The sequence below is a fragment of the Oncorhynchus nerka genome, linkage group LG2 (assembly GCF_034236695.1).
Source record: "Oncorhynchus nerka isolate Pitt River linkage group LG2, Oner_Uvic_2.0, whole genome shotgun sequence".
Classification (NCBI taxonomy): Eukaryota; Metazoa; Chordata; class Actinopteri; order Salmoniformes; family Salmonidae; genus Oncorhynchus; species Oncorhynchus nerka.
Genome location: NC_088397.1, coordinates 24,243,894 through 24,264,738, shown reverse-complemented (window position 1 = coordinate 24,264,738; position 20,845 = coordinate 24,243,894). Strand labels below are relative to the sequence as shown.

The 20,845-nt window shown below is 42.8% G+C and overlaps 1 protein-coding gene across 1 annotated transcript in view; it reads right to left on the bottom strand.

Moving 5' to 3' along the window:
* The window catches only part of LOC115144575 (potassium voltage-gated channel subfamily H member 7-like), a 121,912-nt gene that overhangs the window by 77,897 nt on the left and 23,170 nt on the right, over positions 1-20,845 (bottom strand). The window contains exons 4-7 of the mRNA XM_065025006.1: positions 12,358-12,828; positions 9,633-9,656; positions 8,568-8,782; positions 2,593-3,018 (exon numbers count right to left, since the gene is read on the bottom strand). Of these exons, the coding sequence (XP_064881078.1) occupies positions 2,593-3,018; positions 8,568-8,782; positions 9,633-9,656; positions 12,358-12,828 (1,136 nt within the window). The remainder of the gene's footprint in view (positions 1-2,592; positions 3,019-8,567; positions 8,783-9,632; positions 9,657-12,357; positions 12,829-20,845) is intronic.

The window sequence follows — 20,845 nt, the reverse complement described above, 5'->3', positions numbered from 1 at the left end:
ACCTTCCCACTTGCTGGCCAACATATTTTCTCGTGGAGTTTTCATTCAATGGGATTTTCAGTACATGTATCTCTTTAAATAAGGGTTTAATTACAATTGTCAACAGACTCAATAGAATACATTAAGAGAACAGGTTCAGAATATGGGGATCAATGAAAGAAAGCCATCTATGCATATTGTTCTCCGTTTCAGTACCAACTAGATTTAAAAATACTCTTGCAGATTATTTCGGCACATTTTAGGGTTAGGAAAGTATGTATGAATCATACATTTTTTGGGGGTGTCTACGCACTAAATACTGGATATTAATGAATAAGAATACAGTGGTTTGATTCATCCTGAAAGCTGTCATATTCAAATTCAATCCATGAAATATTGGAAGAAGGAAAAAGGAGTTACCTTTTTGCATAAATATAACCTTAATTCTCACTAATCATGGAAATGTATGACAACGGTCTAGTCGCTGTGAGCCTTGTGCCAGGCTCCAGGTTTAACCGGCTGGTCTGAGTTCCATAATGATTCAAATAGGCTACATGTCCCAAAATATTGCGCAACGTTAGCCAGATATGATCCACTAATGCTAGCGACCCTCAAGAAAATGAATGATGCGAAAATAAATCCATATGGGTATTACTGACTGTGGCTCCTGGTAGTGGCTAATGTTTTATCATGATACAAACTGGAAAATAAAACAGAGAAAAGCCTGGGTATATAATCAAAACATTATAAAGTGTATACATCAACTCGGGAGGTCCAACCCTACAGAAGCCTATAGCTTGGGTCTCCAAATTTCATCCATGCAAATTATGAGGGAACACAATAACAATTCTGAATAACGGCACAGCTATTTATATCTTATTTCACTGTGAAAAATATGATTTTCAGTTTTCTTCCATATGGCTGGTTTCACATTCGTCTCCAGGGACCATAAGGAAAAATCATCGAAAAACCAATTGCTATGTGTATTTACGATCCCCTTCTCCAAACGGATTAGTCATTTACCTAGCTCGTATCAATAGATCCTGCCAAGTTGTAAACTACAGTGCACGGAGAACGGTACTATTTCTATCAGAAACAAATGAAGTAGATGCATTTTCCACTTGGAACCGGTAAATTCGCTAGACCTTGTTCATGGTTTCATTGCGCGTCAAGGTGGTGGAATTATGAGGGAATTAGGTAAAGGTCAGAATCTGTAGACACACTTCCTCCACACCTTCATTTATTCTAGCTCCACCTCAAACAAATAGTGGGTGAATAGCATGCTATTGTCATGTTTCAATTTAAAGTAAGACTACGCATAGAGAGAAAAGGCCATAAAAAGGCAACTACGTTGCATTTACGCATGTTCAACTCGGGCATGAATCTGGGTTCTGGAAAACTACTGTCTGGGTATGCAGGCTTTTGTTTCAGCCCAGCACTGATACACACCTCGTTCAAATGATCAACAAATTCAATTTGGACGTCAATTTTCTTAATTGGTTGTTGCTGCAGGACTTACACAAAAAGCCTGCACGTGTTATCATAAAATGTAGCCTCTGCTGCTTATTTCCTGAAAAGTGAGAAACACTATATTACTTTGGACACACGCTGTGGCATGGCACCACTCGTCTGTCTGTTCCACTTCCTCTTCCTGCCATTCACTGACAACCCCAGACTTGGGGCAACTCTCTGGTACAAGACACCTGATGGTAAATAATGACTCGACAAATCACTGCTCTGACACACCACTGCTCCCTACACATGCTCACTTGTCATCATTTTGCAGGAGACATCTTTTTTTTTTTTTCTGGAACATCATGTACCCTGTCCCGTCCCGCTATGTGACGTGCCAGCAAGGGACACACTTAGCAGTCGCTGCTCGGCTGAGATATTGACATCCTGTGGGTGTAATCAGAGTAGATAAATCGCCCTCTCTCTTCCTCTTTCCCTCTCATACGCAGGAGCACATCTCTCCCTCTCACTGCAGTTCAACAATCTTTCTTTTAATCTGCATCTTTCTTGCTCTGTCTTTCCCTCTCTCCTTTTCTCGAGTTGAGAACTTGGAAAGCTACTGTTCCACCTGATGGGAGCCAAAAGCAACACAGACAAATGAACAACAACAAACTGCAGTTTAGCAGTTCAGTCATAGCTATTTGAGAGGCAGACGCCATTCAACAGTTTTAGGACGCCCGAGGCAATCTGCCATAGCTACAGACTGAGACCAAATCAGATGTGAAAACGAGAGGCGTCTGACTAGCGAAACCTACAGGGGCACCGTCATGTCGACGAGGACCCTGAGGTTGTCTGACGTGTGCCTGTGAGTAAGTGACTAAGCGACTTTAATTCAAACATTTCAGAGAATGAGGGAAAACTAGAGGAGCACCATGTCATCACGACTTGGGCCCGAGGCCTAGTGACACGTGTCTGTGAGTAAGCGGCTAAGTGACTAATGCCCGATTCACTCGATTAGGCCGATGTAAATGGCTCTTTCAAGCACTGTTCCCGTAACTATGGTGGATATGTAACCAGGCCAACACAGCATAGTACAGCTCGGTTTGACTCAGTTTCAGCTTGGCTTAGTAGTGTAAAAAGAGTCTACGCGTTTTCTCTTACTTCCTCCGATCCCGAGCCGAAGATGAGCAGATCAAAGGGGATGGCAGCCACCATGTCGATGAGGAACCAGCCCTTGAAATAGTGGATGGCTATCTTCGCCGGGTGGCTGACCACCTCCTCGTTGAGATTCACATAGGTTGTCCTGAAGTTGATCAATATGTCCACGATGAACATGATGTCCACCATGAGGTCGACCACGTTGAGCGGCGAGCACGAGTAGCCGCACTCCCTCCTCTTCTGCTCCTCTAGGTCGTTGAGGAGGAAGGCGGCGGAGTAGGGCGTGAAGATGGCCGTGTAGATGACCAGCAGCAGGATGAGCCAGTCCCACACCGCTTTGAAGGGGCTGTAGTGGAGGATGGTTAACTTGTCCATGCGGGGCGTCTGGAGCTTGTACTCGGGAAGCACATCTGCGCCCAGGGATAGCACCTGAGGAGGAAGGAGGGAGGAGTTAAGAGGACGTGAAGTGAAGACATTAAGAAAATGGTGGCTTGGATCAATGTATTAGAAGAGCAAATGAATCCTATAGAATCCTAAGGAAATACTTTGAAATTCAAGCTAAATATTGTATAGGGGCCTAGCGCAAAAGCAACAATGCAAATGTTGCATTCAAATATTCTATAACACTATTTAAAACACTATTTAAAACTACATATGTGGGCTATTATGGATACATACTGTACATGTATATGGCCTATAGTCTATACTGTATATAACATGAATAAGTTAATTATATGGATGAAAATCCACAAAGGTTAACAAATCAAATCAAAATCAAATCAAATCAAATTTATTTATATAGCCCTTCGTACATCAGCTGATATCTCAAAGTGCTGTACAGAAACCCAGCCTAAAACCCCAAACAGCAAACAATGCAGGTGTAAAAGCATCATCAGCTTGCCCTTTGTGCTTGGCTGTAGGGAGGATAACTATACATTTGTACATTCATATACAGGTCGCTTATCCTCCTCAGGCACACTATTCATTCTTTATGAGTCGATCACTGGACACTACCGTAAACACCGCTGAACTCCCAAGAGGAAATCAGTCACGTGGAAATATTGATGGAAGAACAGTGTCTTAACCACCCGTCCAGAACTACAATACCCATTAGCCACACATACAGTACATTCTTCAAGAAGTTCATGTTAGCTTAGTATCTGACAATATCAGCCAGCAAATTGCAAACAAGTAATAAGACAGGAATGTCCTTGTATGGGGCTTCTATGTGGGAAAAACACTATTTAAGGAATGTTGAATTGCATCAATATCCCAAATATTCCAGTTGCAGTATGGCCTGTCCCTGGATAACTTTTAATATCAATATCACAGAGCAGATAGTAGTCTCAATGACACTAAGGTGATTATCATTGTGGCATATAGTCATTCATTCTGCAGCTTGACACTTCAATGCCAGGGAAGACATTTCTGTCTCTGCTTCTCATGGCTGATTATCACTGTGGCGAGAGGGAGGGAGAGGAGGAGAGAGAAAGGTAAAGTGCTTCACCCAAGGGCAGAGAAGTAATTATTGTAGATGGAGAGAAGCGTGAGCTGAAATAGAGCCTTGGAAATGGAATTAGGGCTCCATTTTGGCCGCCTTCACCATAGAACTAGAATTACTAGAACGGGAATCCCCATTCAAGTCGATGCTCCATGACGGTCCATTCAAGTAATTATTTCCAATTATTTCCTCCATCATCTAGGCCTACTCCTAGTCGCACCCTGGCAGGGATCGCCTCGGCAACCCCTGTGTTTGAGTGGGATGAAGGGCGGCGGGCTTAAGTGATTATAATGAAATTGGTTATTAGATGTCTTCTGTCCCCTCCCCTGTGTGATTACAGGTCAATAGAACAACCCTCCACTATATCACACCCTTTAAAGCAAATCACCAAATAAAGGGCAGCGAGAGAAAAAAGCTTTTCATTATTCATGTCCAGCTACAGTAGTTATCTTCATTAAAAGTTTTGGTAAGTAGGCTACAGGCAGTTTTATTTATTTCATCAAACTGCCCTTTGCTCAAAGTGGAAAAGAAGCAAAAGGCAGTGATTGTCACGAGAAACCTCTTTTTGAACGAACATGCTGTTTTGTGACTCTTGATGACATACTAAATCAGGCAGAATCACATACCATGTGGATAGATTAGTCGATGTGGCCTACTGGGCTGCTGCATTCGTAAGGAGTTGGTAAAAGGAGTACCTAATCTCTGATTCAATGTCAGACGTTTCTAGGCCTATATATGATCCTGTTAATCCATTTTGGGTTGGGTGATCTGATCCGATATCTGTGGTTAGTGGCAACATCTAATTTGAGCCATACGGTTACATAGATAAACTGTCTCTGAGCCTGCTGGCAAGCCCAGGGAGGAGTCAATTTGCAGAATGAGAGCTCAGTTGAGCACGTCGTTCCCCCTGATCTGTTACTAAATAAATTATTCAGACATAATCATTTGATGCACCTAGTGTGGATTCAAAGGAACTCTCTCATCTGGAATAACGGTATGCAAATGAGTGGTCTGTTCATTTCACCCTCTCACGTTATTTGTTTGTATTGTTGGAGTATTTAGAATACTGGAGTGTCATTTCCTGTCTTGGCCAGTGCTGTTTTGTCATGTGACCCACAACATGTATTGTTGACAATAAATAAAAATAGGCTAAACTGAAGCGAAGCCATGACATAACGACTGGTAAAACTGAAGCAAACCCATCAAAACCTGGAGAAATAAAACCTCATGGAGCGAACATTAAGTATCAAACGTGTTGTTTTATATAGAGCATCAACATGCATTGATGCCGCTTAGCAATCTACAGCACAGACTCATGTCAATCATCCATCTGTTTAGTCTGGTTGAGTTGTGTGTTTATTCTGCAGCCTAGAGCACGTCTCTCTACACAAACTCTGGAGAGACTTGGTCTCCAGACATCGCCCGGAACAGTGTGAGCCTCACAGCCAGACAACAAGGGAACAGGGAACAGGAGCTTGGGATGTCACATCCAGACAACAGGGGATAAACAGGGAACCGGAGCTCAGGGCGTCACATTCAGACAACAGGGGAGGAACAGGGAACAGCAGCTCAGGGCCTCACAGTCAGAGAAATATATAAAATACTAAAGAAACAAGCAACTGTCTAGTTTGATCAAATGACAGAATGAGATGGTGAAAAGGAAAAAAACATGTTCAATGTAATCTGTTCAATAGTAAGCAGCAGATGGTTGCTAACCAAACGTACAACCAGGAAAGAGAAACAAGAGGCTGTTATGAGTCTAGATGATCAACTATAACTCTATCTGACATAGGCCTGCTGTATAACAACAATGTTCCACTGCAGTAGGTATATCCAATATGAACTATATCAGGGATGGCAACTCCATTCCTTGGGGGCCTGATTGGTGTTACACTTTTGCCCCAGCCTCAGCTAACACACCTGACTCCAATAGCCAACTAATCATGATCTTCAGTTTAGAAAGCAATTAGTTTAATCAGCTGTGTTTGCTAGGGATGGGGGAAAGGTGTGACACTGCTCTGGCCCCCTGAGGATTGGAGTATCCCATCCCTGAACTATATAAATAATCACAACAAATACTAAGATCCGGTTGGAAAATACAAGCTGCAACCCACTATTGAGATGTGTGACACACACACACACACACATACGTCACCAAATAATTGATTAAAACACACTGTTTTGCAATGAAGGTCTACAGTAGCCTCAGCAGCACTCTGTAGGGTAGCACCTTGGTGAATGCCGGAATGCAACTAGCATCTGTCCTCCTCTTGGTACATTGACTTCATTACAAAACCTAGGAGGCTCTTGGTTATCACCCCCTTCCATAGACTAACACAGTAATTATGACAACTTCCGGAGGACGTCCTCCAACCTATCAGAGCTCTTGCAGCATGAACTGACTTGCTGTCCTCCCTATCAGAGGATCAGAGAATGAATCTAGTACTGAAAGCAGAAGCTAAAGTGAGCTAGAACTGCAGTGTATAAAATGTTGTGAGTAGTTGTCTTAAAGAGAGAAAGACCATAGTTGAACAGTTTTGAACAAGTTAATTTCTTCCAATATTAAGGAGACGCAAGAGAGAGAGAGAGAGAGATTTGGTTGTATTTTTTTAAACATTCGCTTTCACTTAGCTAGCGAATGCAGCTAGCTAGTTTAGCCTACTCAAACACCTGGCTCAAACAGAGAGGGATGCTACGTTAGCTAGCTGGCTATAGCTATCCAACACTGGAACTCTTCCAAGTCAAAGTAAGCTTTGGTTTTATTCATGTATTGCCACCGTGGCTTGCCAGTGTAACTGATCAACTGTACACTGTACTGCATGACTGTAGCGAGTTTACTAACGTGTTAGTTTTTTATTTTATTTTAATTTTACCTTTATTTAACTAGGCAAGTCAGTTAAGAACAAATTCTTATTTTCAATGACGGCCTATGAACAGTGGGTTAACTGCCTGTCCAGGGGCAGTTCTAGTTAACTATGATGTGACAACAATGTAGGCTGTGTGTAGAGGTAAGCGGTCATTGTATTAAGGTTTGGCTTGGAAAGGCTTTTTCGCCTGGTCACAGACAGCTACTGTGTTGTACACATAGTTTTGAGAAGGAATTACATCTACAACGAGCAAAGTGATCATGATGTTATTATGTGGCTGCTATGAAAGTGAACTGTTTGCGTGTGATCAGGTGTGTATTCATTCCACCGATTCTGTTGAAAAACATTTCGCAAACGTAACAAAATGGGGATAAATATATCTGAATTTGTCCAATAGAATCTCTAATTTGCAATTGTTGGACTAATGATTACACCCTACATTAGCTAGCTGTAGGCAAGAGTGTGCAAGGCGGTATTGAATGTGTCACTGCCTCTCACCTTGACTGCTCAAAATTCCCTCGGCCTATGCACGTTGTAAACTTTAATTCATAGGCTAGGTTGTAGCAACCTTATGATGGGTACAGTATCATGTAGTAGGCTAAACCTATCGATGTTACATTGAACTGGGTGTATGGAATATGAATGACTGTCATCCAATATTCTGTAATAGAATAAGGCCATGCTCATAAAATTAAAATAATCATCCTCCCTCATCTTAAACCGACTGCCAACTTTATACACATTATCAGTAGAAAAAGCAACATCCTCATCTGTTCTGGACAAAGTGGCCCTGACAGATCTTAAAGGTCAACCAGCTCTGCCATAGTGACACACCCAGACACACAGACAAACAAGCACGCAGGCAGGAGTACACACAGGCAGCCTGGTTTCCCTCCTCCCCCAAAGGGACCCACACAAGGAGGCGTCAGTGTACTGCGCACACACACTCACCACGGGGAAGACAGACAGACAGACAGACAGACAGACAGACAGACAGACAGACAGACAGACAGACAGACAGACAGACAGACAGACAGACAGACAGACAGACAGACAGACAGACAGACAGGCCTGGAGGCCTGGAGGCCGGCAGACAGGATGGTGAGGATGACCTCTAACCTGTGTGTAACTAGAGTGTATCCCTGAGCCCTGGTAAGAGAATCTGTCCTGACCCCCCCTATGGGTGATATACACCTTCACCGGTTTACTTATTAAAACAAGCCGCTTGAGTTTCAATTAATTAGATAACGTCAGACAGTAACAACAGAGCAGCGTGTACAGACACTGTGTTCTGACCTGGTGGTGTTCCGTGTGTGTGTGGGGCAGGGGATAATTACCGCTCTCTACTGTATAACATTGGGGCACATGACTATTCATGTGATTATTCTATGAGGTAATAGTACATCCAGCTACAGCACACGATACATCTGTAACTGTATGTACAGAACAAACACACAGAAAAGACATGTCCTCTGTATGGAACAGATTCTAGAGAATGGATTCTAACTCCAACATTATACTTGATTGAGTGAAGCTCCAACATCTTGGCTTATGTCAGTGAGCACCAATGCTACTGAGCACAAGGCACAGGGCCTTTCATTACCTCTTACCTGTGTGACCTTATCGGTGACGTTGTGCGTTCGGTCCTTGACCTTTGGGGCGATGATGGCTTTCTCGGAGGACGGAGGGGAGGGGCACTTCTTGTCGTTGTTGGCCTCTGAGAAGTTGAGCGTGATGAGGGGGATCTTGTTAATGGTGCTGTATCTGTTGAGGTGAGAGTCAGACGTGGAGCCCAGAAGACTGGATTTGATCTGGTTGAAGGGTCCTGGAGGAGAATTTAATGGAGAGAGAGGTTTGGAAATGGCTAGCGCTGTGATGCTAGGCTAGGCTAGAGCGGCAATGCTATGGTAGGCTAGTGCGGTGATGCTAGGCTAGGCTAGCAAGGTAGTGCCTGACACAGCTTGAGAGTTTGACGGTATGCTAAAAAGGGGACCTCAAGTGCAGTTCATGTGGTAGGTGTGTCAATAGGCTGCTGTGTCTATTTGTTATGCGTGGGAGCGTGAGTATGGAACTTTTTTTTTGCTTTTGAGTGAACTCAATTGCTGTCACAAGACAAGTGAACAACCACAGGACAACAGTAGAAATACAACAGTCAAACAGATCCACCCTAACCCTCTGCTTGATCCTGTTACCTTCCATTCAACAGCTGTAGAAATGACAAACTTGGTGTAATGAACCATTTTTGTGAAATAATTACGTCCACGAACAAAGGAAATGTATACTTATATACTTATATCTCAGTCAAGGTTTTGACTCAATGACACCATATGGATATGGCTTTCGTGATTCAAACATCCACAAATACTCTATGTTACTATGCGAAAATACAGTACAACAGTGCCATAAAACCTCACCACGTTGAACAACATACACACTGTCACACATAGTAACTACTGTGGGCAATATGGAGAAGACAGGGAATGTGTCAACTGCTGATCCAAAAGGAGAAGATGGAGGGATGACTCATTCTCCCATTTTCACAAACGAGTGTTGAGACTACAGTGAGTGATACTTACACACACAAAAGACATGCGCAGCTTGAATACATGCTACAGCAGCATTGTACGGTACAGTATGTGTGCATTACAGACATATAGGAAAAGCTCAAGCCATACCCCCAGCCATCCAGGACCGAGACACTAGCGAATCAGGAGAGAGAGAGGGAGGGAGGTAGAGAGCAGTGTAAAGAGGAAGTGACCTCAGAGAGAGGGGAGGGGTCAAAGGTCAGGATAATTCTGCTGGCACTTCCTGAGTGTCATGTTACATTTATTTTAGCAACGTCAGAGTGATTTTAGGTTAAAAAATCTGGCCACTATGTTATGGTAATGAAAAATATCCTGGAAATCGGAGACATGATGTCTAGTTAAGATTACAAAATGATAGCGGATAACATTTATCAGATGCTCCTCCAAATGGAGTAGGTATCAGTGGAGGATGGTGGGAGGCGCTGTAGGAGGAAGGGCTCATTGTAAATGGAATATTGGAACAGTATCAAACACATCAAACATATGGAAACCATGTCTGACTCCGTTCCATTTATTCCATTCCAGCCATTACAATGAGCCCGTCCTTCTACAGCTCCTTCCACCAGCCTCCTCTGGTAGGTATTGATTCAGAATGCACTTTTAGGCTCATAAAGAGATTGATTTCAGAGGAAAGTACAGTCATTTCATTTATTTCTGGAGGTTAAAAGGCTCTTGGATATTTGATAACATTCCATTGACGTAGAATTCAGTGGAGGCTGCTTAAGGGAGGACAGATCATAATAATGTCTGGAATTGTGCAAATGGAATGGTATCAAACACATGGTTTCCATGCATTAGCATTCAACACAGGCTTATGTTGTTGTTGAATGGAAAAATCCATGCAGCAAGCAGTTCAGGCCATATACTCTATATTCGTGCTATGTTCAAGGAACGTGGGGTTGTTACCTTTGATATTACGACCATTGTCTGCGATTGGATAGTGTTGAGGGAGAGAGAGGGGGATGGGAGTAAGGTGGAGGAGTGAGAGGAGATTCCAGATCTGTACGTAGCTAGCTAGTGATGAGAGACGACCCACATAAAAGCCCTATCGCCGTCACACCATTCATTATCATGAAGTAGATGTATTACAGTGTCAGCCGCAGGGGCTCTTGGAATGAGAAATGCAGATACAATGGTGTAGGGAAGGATAGAAATATTAGCTAGGTGCAGAGACAGGGAGATTCTGAGGCTGTACTGTACCCCTCTTGTTGACTGTGGGTGGAAAGGTGATATGTGATGTGACTTAAATGTAGATGTGGTAATTCAGAAGTCAGGATAGATGTGGTAATTCAGAAGTCAGGATAGATGTGGTAATTCAGGAGTCAGGATAGATGTGGTAATTCAGGAGTCAGGATAGATGTGGTAATTCAGGAGTCAGGATAGATGTGGTAATTCAGGAGACAGGATATATGTGGTAATTCAGAGTCAGGATAGATGTGGTAATTCAGAAGTCAGGATAGATGTGGTAATTCAGAAGTCAGGATAGATGTGGTAATTCAGAAGTCAGGATAGATGTGGTAATTCAGAAGTCAGGATAGATGTGGTAATTCAGGAGTCAGGATAGATGTGGTAATTCAGGAGTCAGGATAGATGTGGTAATTTCAGGATAGAGTAATTCAGGATCAGATGTGGTAATTCAGGAGTCAGGATAGATGTGGTAATTCAGTAATTCAGAGTCAGGATAGATGTGGTAATTCAGAAGTCAGGATAGATGTGGTAATTCAGAAGTCATGTGGTAATTCAGAAGTCAGATGTGGTAATTCAGAAGTCAGGATAGATGTGGTAATTCAGGATAGATGTGGGAGTCAGGATAGATGTGGTAATTCATGTGGAGTCAGGATAGATGTGGTAATTCAGGAGTCAGGATAGATGTGGTAATTCAGATGATGGTAATTCAGAGTCAGGATAGATGTGGTAATTCAGGAGTCAGGATAGATGTGGGATAGGATAGATGGTAATTCAGGAGTCAGGATAGATGTGGTAATTCAGGAGTCAGGATAGATGTGGTAATTCAGGAGTCAGGATAGATGTGGTAATTCAGGAGTCAGGATAGATGTGGTAATTCAGGAGTCAGGATAGATGTGGTAATTCAGGAGTCAGGATAGATGTGGTAATTCAGGAGTCAGGATAGATGTGGTAATTCAGGAGTCAGGATAGATGTGGTAATTCAGGAGTCAGGATCAGAAGTCAGGAGTAGATGTGGTAATTCAGAGAGTGATAGATGTGGTAATTCAGGAGTCAGGATAGGATAGATGTGGTAATTCAGGAGTCAGGATAGATGGATAGATCAGGATAGATGGTAATTCAGATAGAGTCAGGACAGATGTGGTAATTCAGGAGTCAGGATAGATGTGGTAATTCAGGAGTCAGGATAGATGTGGTAATTCAGAAGTCAGGATAGATGTGGTCAGGAGTCAGGATAGATGGTAATTCAGGAGTCAGGATAGATGTGGTAATTCAGGAGTCAGGATAGATGTGGTAATTCAGGAGTCAGGATAGATGTGGTAATTCAGGAGTCAGGATAGATGTGGTAATTCAGGAGTCAGGATAGATGTAGTAATTCAGGAGTCAGGACAGATGTGGCGCTGCCTGATGACTAAGAGTAGGTACAGTTGAGCTGGGGGAGCTACCCTCATTCACTGATCCAAGGTCAGCTTTGATTTGTACCACATGATAACAATGGTTGGGATTGGGACCAAATCTACTGTGTAAGAACAGCAAGGCCAAATTGATTTAATATAACATAACATCTCAGGGTGAGGCGGATGGGGGAGACAAGCATTTCTGACCATGGAGGTGGTGTTGACTTACATACCTTCACTTGCATGTCGGTCCCTGAAGGCCATCTTGGAGTTGGAGCCAAAACCCTCCATGTCCTGAGCAGAGGAGGCCCTCCGGATACTACACACACTCTCCCTGGACGCGGTGGGGGTCAGGCCTGGGATGGAGGGGGCCAGAGGGCCCACAGTCTGGGGCTGGGCCTGGGGAACCGCTTGAGGAACCAGCCTGTCCCAGAAGGGCCCCTTGGGGGACGAGTGGTCCAGGGATCCCGACACAGGGGTGGAGCAGTGGCTGGGGCCAATGAGGGCCCGCGTGTCGTTGGCGTAGGAGGGGCTGCAGCTCTCCCGGGTGGGCAGTGACTGGAAGTCGCGGGTGGCCACCGTCTCTTCACTGCGGCGGGGCGAGTCGATTATGACGGCGTCAGGGTCCTGCTGAGGGAGGGACTGCTTACTGATGCCCAGGAGGTGTAAGGCTGGGAGCCGGAAACAAAACAATCTACCTTTCCCTGGAGAGAGAGAAAGAGATAGAGAGAGTACATTTTTTCAACAGTGATGCTTGGAATATTTCCAACAATAAGAGAAATAATTTTTACAAAACTGCGCTTTTCAGAGTGGTTCGTGATGACTTCATTCATTGCGGAGGAATTCTTCATTTGATTGTGACTAGGTAGAAACAAGTAGGGGAAGATGGTGAACTGGAGGGATGCTCTGTAGCTCATGCTAATCCTCAGTTTCCAGCTCACTCCCCAGATATCAAGCAGTGAGTGCCAATGTTGTTCAAAAGGAGCTATTTCAACAAGAGCAGCAAGATCAAAACAAATGCCTCTTATCCCAACGGCCTAGCTTCCACCTTCAGCTTCCTTCAATTATTCAGACGTTTGACGAAATAAAGCAACCGCCATATATATATTAGAGTCCCATAAAATATAAAATTACAACAGGTTTCCGATGATTGATTAATACCCTTGGAGAAAGAGATCCTCTTTGTCCAAATGATGTTACTAATGAATCTGTCAATGCGTTATGAGTACAGTTTCTAGGAAGTCTGAAGTGGAGGCATCTTGCGTTCAAGGACATTGGGGACCTTGTCAGAAGATCTCATTTCAAATGTATAAGATGTTCCTGGGGTGACCTAACACATACACAGATATACAGTGGCTATACACACAAACATGCACAGGTGCACGCACACACACATACACGCACGCTCGTGTTTGAAACTACAATCCCAGTCAGAACTATGAGGCATGCGTGTTTTCTCCTCCTAGTCTGTAGAAACCATCATTAGTCTGTGCACACAGTTAACATGTTACAGTACATGTGTCGTACTGTATGTGAACACGACACCGCACCATGGCAACAGAACGTATAGTACATACATTGATGATGCCAGATCGTGCCACCTGAGGGCCATTGAGTCTAGTGAAGCATTCTTTCCTGGAACAAAAATCCCATGTTATTACCAGTGGTCTTCTCAGCCTCATCCATGCACCCTTACAGAAGCTACCTAACACTGAGTAATGGAAAAAAGGGAAAATGGACAATCTATATACTGCTGGAGACATTGACGTCTTTATTTCTGTAATTAAAACAGTACATTTTCTATTAAAAACTGAAAACATAAGAGAAGAATTTCATAAAATAACACAACTTCCAAAAGTAATTTTCCTGATGAAGTATTACTTTACTCTATAAATCTAAAAGTGAATACAAAAAAACAAGCTTAAACTATGAAAAAGAAAATACTCTCCGCTCCATATCCCTCTTGATATTTGGGCTTTAGTGAGTTAACGTGCCTGCTACATGACATTTCAGAGGTTGAATTGTTAAAGGCAGTGTGGGGAATAGCAGAGAGATGATTGACAATGTTCAGCAGGCGTTCTTTTGTTGTGCCCATAGCTCGTTTTCTTTGTTGACACTCATGGCGAGGAGTAGAAAACCAGTTTTCGACACTGTCACGTGTACACTTGGGTCACTTACTTTGAAGGTGTTACTTTTACACACCAACTAGATTCCAATAAAAATTAACACATATTTCAGTGCATCTGGTTCTTGGTATTTTCATTTGTCAATGGTTTAATTGTATCTGTCCCTATCAAATAAATGAATGAAGAAGTGCATAATCAATATATTAATGGAAATATAGGAAAGACAACACATCTACCTCACCATAAGCATATCCACTTTATGTCCCTCCCCCCACACACACAAAAAACATAAATGACATGCTTTAAAGCAATACATTTTTGCCTTGTTAAGCTGTGTCTAATGACACCATTTCAAAAGGATAAAAACCTACAGGCTAAGAATCCCTTAATTGGATAGAAAATTAAGCATGCCGAATAATATGCCAATGTATTTGTGGCAAAAGAATATATGCATTGGCCTGTTATCATTTTTAAAGGTGACACTAGGAATGATGCTCCTTGCCCTGCTGAGTTCCACTGTAGGCCTTTCCTGCAGTCAAATGACCAAATGGCCCTTTAGTGGCCTCATGGGCAAAATGTTATTAATATTTTTCATAATTTCATAACTCGTAAACATAATTTTTTTTAAACAGCCGAAAATCTGGTGTTTCTATGTCAAACAGTTTTGTTATTTTTCAGTCTTCTGTGATGTGTAATATTGGGATGCAAACTCAAAATGTAATACATTTCAACTCTATATCTGACACGGTACAGGTGCAAGAAAGCAAAGGTAACTGAACTAAATGACTATCGCCCCGTAGCACTCATTTCATCATGAAGTACTTTGAGAGACTAGCCAAGGATCATATCACCTCTGCCTTACCTGACATCCTAGACCCACTTCAATTTGCTTACCGCCCCAATAGATCCACAGACAATGCAATCACCAGCGCACTGCACACTGCCCTATCCCATCTGGACAAGAGGAATACCTATGTAAGAATGTTGTTCATTGACTATAGCTCAGCATTCAACACCATAGTACCCTCCAAGCACACCATGAAGCTTTAGGCCCTGGGTCTGTACCCCGCCCTGTGCAACTGGGTCATGGACTTCCTGATGGGCCGCCCCCAGGTGGTGAAGATAGGAAACAACACCTCTACTTCTCTGATCCTCAAATCTGGGGCCCCACAAGGGTGCGTGCTCAGCCCCCTCCTGTACTCCCTGTTCACCCATGACTGTGTGGCCATGCACGCTTCCAACTCAATCATCAAGTTTGCAGATGACACAACGGTAGTAGGCCTGATTACCAACAATGATGAGACAGCCTACAGGGAGGAGGTGAAGGCCCTGGGAGTGTAGTGCCAGGAAAATAACCTCTCTCTCTACGTCAACAAAACAAAGGAGCTGATCATGGACTTCAAGAAACAGCAGAGGGAGCACCCCCCTATCCACATCGACGGGACCACAGTGGAGAAGGTGGTAAACTTCAAGTTCCTTGGCGTACACATCACTGACAGACAATGTGGTGAAGAAGGCGCAACAGCTCTTCTTCAACCTCAGGAGGCTGAAGAAATTTGTCTAAAACCTAAAACCCTCACAAACTTTTGCAGATGCACAATTGAGAGCATCCTGTCGGGCTGTATCACCGCCTGGTACGGCAACTGCACCGCCCGCAACCGCAGGGCTCTCCAGAGGGTGGTGTGGTCTGTCCAACACATCACCAGGGGCAAACTACCTGTCCTCCAGGACACCTACAGCACCCGATGTCACAGGAATGGCAAAAGGATCATCAAGGACAAGAACCACCTGAGCCACTGCCTGTTCACCCCGCTATTATCCAGAAGGCAAGGTCAGTACAGGTGCATCAAGCTGGGACCGAGAGACTGAAAAATAAGCTTCTATCTCAAGGCCATCAGACTGTTAAATTGCCATCACAGGCACATTAGAGGCTGCTGCCCTATATACATAGACTTGAAATCACTGGCCACTTTAATAATGGAACACTAGTCACTTTAATAATGTTTACATTATGTTTACATTTTGCATTACTCATCTCATATGTACAGTTGAAGTTGGAAGTTGGAGTCATCAAAACTTGTTTTTCAACCACTCCACATATTTCTTGTTAACAAACTATAGTTTTGGCAAGTCGGTTAGGACATCTACTTTGTGCATGACACAAGTCATTTTTCCAACAATTGTTTACAGACAGATTATTTCACTTATAATTCACTGTATCACAATTCCAGTGGGTCAGAAGTTTACATAAACTAAGTTGACTGTGCCTTTAAACAGCTTGGAAAATTCAAGGAAATTATGTCATGACTTTAGAAGCTTCTGATAGGCTAATTTACATCATTTCAGTCAATTGGGGGTGTACCTGTGGATGTATTTCAAGGCCTAACTTCAAACTCAGTACCTCTTTGCTTGACATCATGGGGAAATCAAAAGACATCAGCCAGGACCTCAGAAAAAAATAGTAGACCTCCACAAGTCTGGTTCATTCTTGGGAGCAATTTCCAAACGCCTGAAGGTTCCATGTTCATCTGTACAAACAATAGTATAAATACCATGGGACCACACAGCTGTCATACCGCTCAGGAAGGAGACACGTTCTGTCTCCTAGAGATGAAGTACTTTGGTGTGAAAAGTGCAAATCAATCCCAGAACAACAGCAAAGGACCTTGTGAAGATGCTGGAGGAAACAGGTACAAAGTATATTTATCCACAGTAAAACGAGTCCTATATCATCATAACATGAAAGGCCGCTCAGCAAGGAAGAAGCCACCGCTCCTAAACCGCCATAAAAAAGCCAGACTATGGTTTGTAACTGCACATGGGGGACAAAGATCATACTTTTTGGAGAAATGGCCTCTGGTCTGATGAAACAAAAATATAACTGTTTGGCCATAATGACCATCGTTATGTGGAGGAAAAAGGGAGATGCTTGCAAGCTGAAGAACACCATCTCAACCATGAAGCACGGGGGTGTCAGCATCCTGTTGTGTGGGTGCTTTGCTGCAGGAGGGACTGGTGCACTTCACAAAACAGATGGCATCATGAGGAAGGGATATTTATGTGGATATATTGAAGCAACATCTCAAGACATCAGTCAGGAAGTTAAAGCTTGGTCGCAAATGGGTCTTCCAAATGGACAATGACCCCAAGAATACTTCCAAAGCTGTGGCAAAATGGCTTAAGGACAACAAAGTCAAGGTATTGGAGTGGCCATCACAAAGCCCTGACCTCAATCCTACAGAAAATGTGTGGGCAGAACTGGAGGCCTACAAACCTGACTCAGTTACACCAGCTCTTTCAGGAGGAATGGGCCAAAATTCACCCAACGCATTGTGGGAAGTTTGTGGAAGGCTACCCCAAAATGTTTGACCCAAGTTAAACAATTTAAAGGCAATGCTACCAAATACTAATTGAGTGTATGTAAACTGGGAATGTGATGAAAGAAATAAAAGCTGAAATAAATCATTCTCTCTACTACTACTACTACTACATTTCACATTCTTAAAATAAAGTGGTGATCCTAACTGACCTAAGACAGGGTATTTTTACTTGGATTAAATGTCAGGAATTATGAAAAACTGAGTTTAAATCTATTTGGCTAAGGTGTATGTAAACTTCTGACTTCAACTGTATATACTGTATTTTATTATATTCTACTGTATCTTAGTCTATGCCACTCTGACATTGCTCGTCCAAATATTTATATATTCTTAATTTTATTCCTTTACTTAGATGTGTGTGCATTGTGTGTATTGTTGTGAAATGGTTAGATATTACTTGTTAGATATTACTGCACTGTTGGAGCTAGAAATATAAGCATTTTGCTACATCCGCAATAACATCTGCTAAACATGTGTATGTGACCAAGAATATTTGAGTTGGTTTGATTTGGTCTTCTTTTATTTAAAACCATAACCATGTGTGTGAGGTGTATACTTTTGTTTCAAAGTACATTTGTTTAAGACTAACAAGAATCACTCTTTGTGATCCTGATTTAGCCCACTGCAGTAGAACTACAAGCAGGGAGCATGGCACGCTCTCTGCAAACACACACAGATAACACTGCACAGCAGCCAGTGCATGCACAAACACCATCCCCCGTTGCTATGATACCAGCTAGTCGTAATATTTGCATTGAATATTAAATGGAACTCAGATCCCCCAGTCCTGAAGTGAAATGGTGACTTCATAATGAAATAATCATTTGGATGAAGTAAAAAGAGAGAGGGAAAACTAGAGATATGGTTCCAATCCTCACCGAGGCAGAATAGAAAGCATTTAAACAACTTGATCTCCTCCCTCAAGCTGTGATTCTGCTGAAGATGGATGGTTTAAAGGGGATATCCAGCCGTGCAGTTTAGGTGCTTAGTGCACTCATTCTGATTTCCATACAGCCTCTCCTTTTGGAGGATGTACACTGCCCCTTGGATTTCAGACCCCTTGGGTTTCGTCACATTTTATTGTGTTACAAAGTGGGATTCAAATGGATTACATTTTTGGTCAACAATCTATACAACATACTCTGTAATGTCAAAGTGGAAGACAAATTCGATTTTTTTGGGGACTAATAAAAATGTAATAAATTAAACATAAGTACTCATCTCCCTGAGTACAACGGTAGTAGGCCTGATCATGTTAGAACATCTTTGGCATTTATTACAGCTGTAAGTCTTATTGGGTAAGTCTCTAAGAGCTTCACACCTGGATTTTGCAATATTTGCCTACTATTATTTTCAAAATTCTTCCATCTCTGTCAAGATTTTGGCTAGACAGCTATTTCCAAGTCTTGACATAGTATTTCAAGCAGATTTAAAAACTGTCTGGCCACTTGGGAACATTCATTGTCTTCTTGGTAAGCAACACAGTGTAGGCCTTGTGTTGAAGGTTATTGTTCTGCTGTAAGATTCCTCTCCCAGTCTCTGGTGTACAGCCGTCTGAAGCAGGTTTTGCTCTTGAACTTTGCTTGTGCTTAGCCCTATCCGTTTCTTTTTATCCTGAAAAACTCCCCAGTATTTGCCTATGTCAAGCATACCCATACCAATATTCAGCCACCACCATGCTTGAAAATTAGATAGGAATTACTCAGTGATGTGTTGTATTTGTTACAAACATAAGGCTTTGTATTTAAGCCTAAAAGTGTATTCCTTTGCCATGTTGTCTTACTTTAGTGCCTTGTTGCATACAAGATGCATGTTTTGGAATATTAAAATGGTGTATATTTGTGTTATTCTTTTCACTCATTTAAGTCATTTTTGTGGAGTCACTACAACGTTGATCCATCCTCAGTTTTCTCCCATCAAAGCCATTGAACTCTGTATCGGTTTTACAATCACCAATGGCCTCATGGTAACATCCCTGAGCAGTCTTATTCCTGTCTTGCAGCTCAGTCTTTGTAGTTGAATCTGTGCTTGAAATGCAATACTTGACGTAGGGATTTTACAGATGGTGTATGTACAGTATGGGGGACAGAGGAAGGGTTAGTCATTTCAAAATCATGTCAACCCCTATTATTTCACACAAAGTGAGTTCTTACAAATTGTATGTGATTTGTTAAGCAGAATTTTACTCCTGAACTCATTTAGGCTTGCCTAAACAAAGGGGCTGAATACTTATGCATCGACTATATTTTATATTTAGTTTCCACTGAGCTAACCCGGACGCTTATAAGAAATCCCGCTATGCCCTCTGACAAACCATCGAACAGGCAAAGCGTCCATACAGGATTAAGATTGAATCCTACTACACCAGCTCCGGTGCTAGTCGGACTACAAAGGGAAGCACAGCCGCGAGACGATGAGCTAAATGATGAGCTAAATGGCTTCTATGTGCGCTTCGAGGCAAGCAACACAGAAGCATGCATGAGAACACCAGCTGTTCCGGGTGACTGTGTGAACACGCTCTCCGTAGCCGATGTGAGTAAAACCTTTAAACAGGTCAACATTCACAAGGCTGCAGGGCAAGATGGATTACTAGGATGTGTACTCTGAGCATGCGGCAACTGGCAAGTGTCTTCACTAACATTTTCAACCTGTCCCTGACCGAGTCTGCAATACCTACATGTTTCAAGCAGACCACCATTGTCCCTGTGCCCAAGAACAGCAAGGTAACCTGCCTAAATGATTACCGACCCGCAGCACTCACGTCTGTAGCCATGTCCTTTGAAAGGGTGGTAATGACTCACATCAACGCCATTATCCCAGAAACCCTAGACCCACCCCAATTTGCATATCGCCCCAAAATATCCTTTGATGACGCAATCTCTATTGCACTCCATACTGCCCTTTCCCACCAAGAAAAAATGAACACCTATGTGAGAATGTTATTCATTGACTACAGCTCAGCGTTCAACACCCTAGTGCCCACATAGCTCATCCCTAAGCTAAGGACCCTGAGACTAAACACCTCCTGGACTTCCTGACGGGCCGCCCCAGGGGGTAAGGGTAGGTAACAACACATCCCCCACACTGATCCTCAACACAGGTGAGAGGGTGTCAGGTAGCCTAGTGGTTAGAGTGTTGGACTTGTAACCAAAATGTGGCAAGATCGAATCCCTGAGCTGACAAGGTAAAAATCTGTTGTTCTGCCACTGAACAAG